Source organism: Echinops telfairi, unplaced genomic scaffold (assembly GCF_000313985.2).
Source record: "Echinops telfairi isolate 266 unplaced genomic scaffold, ASM31398v2 ScPeMD7_30;HRSCAF=105, whole genome shotgun sequence".
Lineage (NCBI taxonomy): Eukaryota > Metazoa > Chordata > Mammalia > Afrosoricida > Tenrecidae > Echinops > Echinops telfairi.
The window spans coordinates 1032880-1035628 of NW_022103927.1; the positions used below are offsets into that span (position 1 = coordinate 1032880).

The 2749-nt window shown below is 52.5% G+C and overlaps 1 protein-coding gene across 1 annotated transcript in view; it reads right to left on the reverse strand.

Moving 5' to 3' along the window:
• Positions 1 to 2749, reverse strand: part of LOC101660740 (cytochrome P450 4F3-like) — a 22864-nt gene that overhangs the window by 15401 nt on the left and 4714 nt on the right. Inside the window, exons 3-5 of the mRNA XM_045289726.1 lie at positions 2136 to 2280; positions 986 to 1039; positions 766 to 893 (exon numbers count right to left, since the gene is read on the reverse strand). Coding sequence (XP_045145661.1) covers positions 766 to 893; positions 986 to 1039; positions 2136 to 2280 — 327 coding nt within the window. The remainder of the gene's footprint in view (positions 1 to 765; positions 894 to 985; positions 1040 to 2135; positions 2281 to 2749) is intronic.

Here is a 2749-nt window from a genome sequence, read left to right on the forward strand (position 1 = left end):
GCGGAGCAGACAGTGTTTCATTCTGCTGTACAGTGTCCCAAGGAATCAGAAACAACTCAACATCACCTACCAGCAACAAGGAGCCTCCACTAAGGGCGATGGGCAGTACAGACAGTTTGCTCTTGACTACTAACCAAAAAGCTGGTGGTTCAAGTCCAGCTCAAACCAAAATCCAAACTCACTGCCATTGAGTCAATGTCAACTCATAGCCACCCTATAGGACAGAGCAGAACTGCCCCTGTGAGTTTCCAAGACTGTAACTATCTATGGGAGGAGAAAGATCCATCTTTCTACCATGGAGGAGCTAGTGGGTTTCAAACTACAGACTTTGTGGATCACAGCCCAATACATAACCACTATGCCACCAGGGCTCCTCTGAACCCACCTAACAGCACCAAAGGGGGAAAAAATTTTAAGTGTGGGGAGGAGGGACAGGTTGCCACCTGCTTCTGGAAGAGGACAGCCGTTGAAATCCCAATGGATTCTATTCTGAAACACATGCATATCCAGGAGTTAGAATCACCCCGACAGCAGCTAGCTTGTTTGGGGTTTGTAGCATCCACTCTGTGCCAAGGACATGATTCCACTGTGCCATCTTGGACACCCTTCAAAATGGGGATCTGTCTGTAGCCCCACATAATAGATTAAAAAAAAAAAAACTGCACACACACACACATCCCCCAAACCTGCTCAGCAGAGCCAGCACTCCAGACCAGATCTGTCTGTAACCCCTCCTCACAAAGACTCTGGGTTCACATGACTCACGTGCATGATGTGCGCGCTCTTGTTGAAGATCTTCATATAGGGCTTCAGAATGTCAAAATGGAAGGCGGATGTCAGCAGGTGGCGGTGGCGGCTCCACTTGTCACCACCACTCAGCAGGAGTCCATCCCCTAGTAGGGGCAGCCGCGGTCAGTGGGCAAGGAAATGACCTTCCCCAGGACCCCAAAGTTGTCCCCAAGCCCCTTTGACCATAGTTACTCACCAAGCCAGGGCTTCAGGAAGCCATAGAAAAACATGTCCTTGGGCACAACGCTGGCTAATGTGAGAAACAGACCATGAGGGGCCATGGAGCGGAGACAGGGAAGGGCTTGGGGGTCAGGGTGTGGGCTCCCAGCCAGGGGTTCTGCCCTTCCTCCAACCAAGCCCAGGAGAGCAGGAATTGGGATAAGGGCAGAGGAAGCAAGGAGGAGGGGAGGCATGGGATAGCAGACCAGGCTGCAGCAGCAGGCGTAGGGCAAAATCAAATAGGCTAGGCACACCCTGTTTATGGATTGAATTCTAGCGCCCCCCCAAAATATGTGTTGAACACCCTAACTTCTGTGCTTTCCGTTATAATCCCACTTGTCTTTGTTAATGAGTCAGGCTAGTGTAGCCTGTGTCTTGAGTGAATCTCTTTGGAGATAGAAAAGAGATTAAATTTAAGACAGAAGCAGAGATGGAGGAAGAGAGGCCAAGTCACATGAAGATGGTCCGAGAGGAGATGCTCAGAAGAGACAAGGACCTTCCTCCGGACTCCACAGAGAGAAAGCCTTCCCTAGAGCCGGTGCTCTGAACTCCGACTTCCAGCCTCCTCACTGTGAGCAAATAAGTGTCCCTGTGCAAAAGGTACTTCCTTGTGGCCTTTCTTTTCCAGCGACACAAGACGGGATCGTCTGAGGCTACTCTAGGTCCAATGTTGCCAGAACATCGAGCACCGCTGGAACTGCCTCAATGGCCCCAACAACACCACCATGGGGATGAACTTCCTTTTCCGTGGGCACTGAGCTTGTGGGACTTGCCTCTACCAGCAGGAGAGGGAGGCAGTCACAGCAGAAACGAGAATGAAGAAAGGAGGTCAGATTCCTGATGGCACTGTTTCTGGCTTGGATCCAGACATGCCTGAAGGCAACCCTCCCTGGGCCTTCCAATCCAGGATTCTCTTTCTTTGCTTGGAGTTTCCACCAGTCACAACTGAAAGGGATTTCAGCAACCGGAGAGCCAGGGCCCCGCCCAGACTCACTCGGCTGGTTCACAGTGCTCAGTCTCTACTAGGTGCTATTCGCTCCCCTACTCAGCCTGGCCTGTCCGAGGGTGGGAAGGGCAAGGAGCAAGGGAAAGCCTAGGGCTAGGGGGCGGGCTCCTGGAAGAGATACCTGGGGCCTTTAGCACGGGGGCAATATACATAGGGTGGACGAGGCGCAGAACGGGGTGCAAGGGCCCCATCCACCAGACGTGGATGTCAAGGAAGAAGTGGCCCAGGTCCTCCAACAGTCGCAACCCCTCCTCATTGTTCTGGACCTGGGGACAGAAAGATGATGCCATCCCTGGTGGGGGCCTAGGGTGCTGCCATTCACATGCCAACACCCTGCCCCTTGCTGCCTATTGGCCTATGCCTGCACCCACCTCATTGGGTCAGCCCCTGTCCATGGGGTTAAATTTCTCTGTCTCACAGGGTCCTGTGTGCGCTCCCTGTCTCATCACTCTCGGAACCTGGTGCTCTCGCTCACTCTCACTCACTCTTGCTCTCTTGCTCCGTCTCTGTCTTGCGTTCTCTAGTATTCTCTCTGTGTCTTGTTGTGTGTGTGTGTGTGTGTGTGTGTTGCACTTTCTCTTTTTCCCTTTTGTGCACTATCTCCTGATCTCTCTCTCTCTCTCTCTCTCTCTCTCTCTCTCCTCTGTCTCTCCCTCACTCAGTCTCTGTCTTTTGCTCCCTTGCATGCTTTCAGTCTCTCTCTCTTTCTCTCTCTCTCTCCTTCCTCTCTCTCTG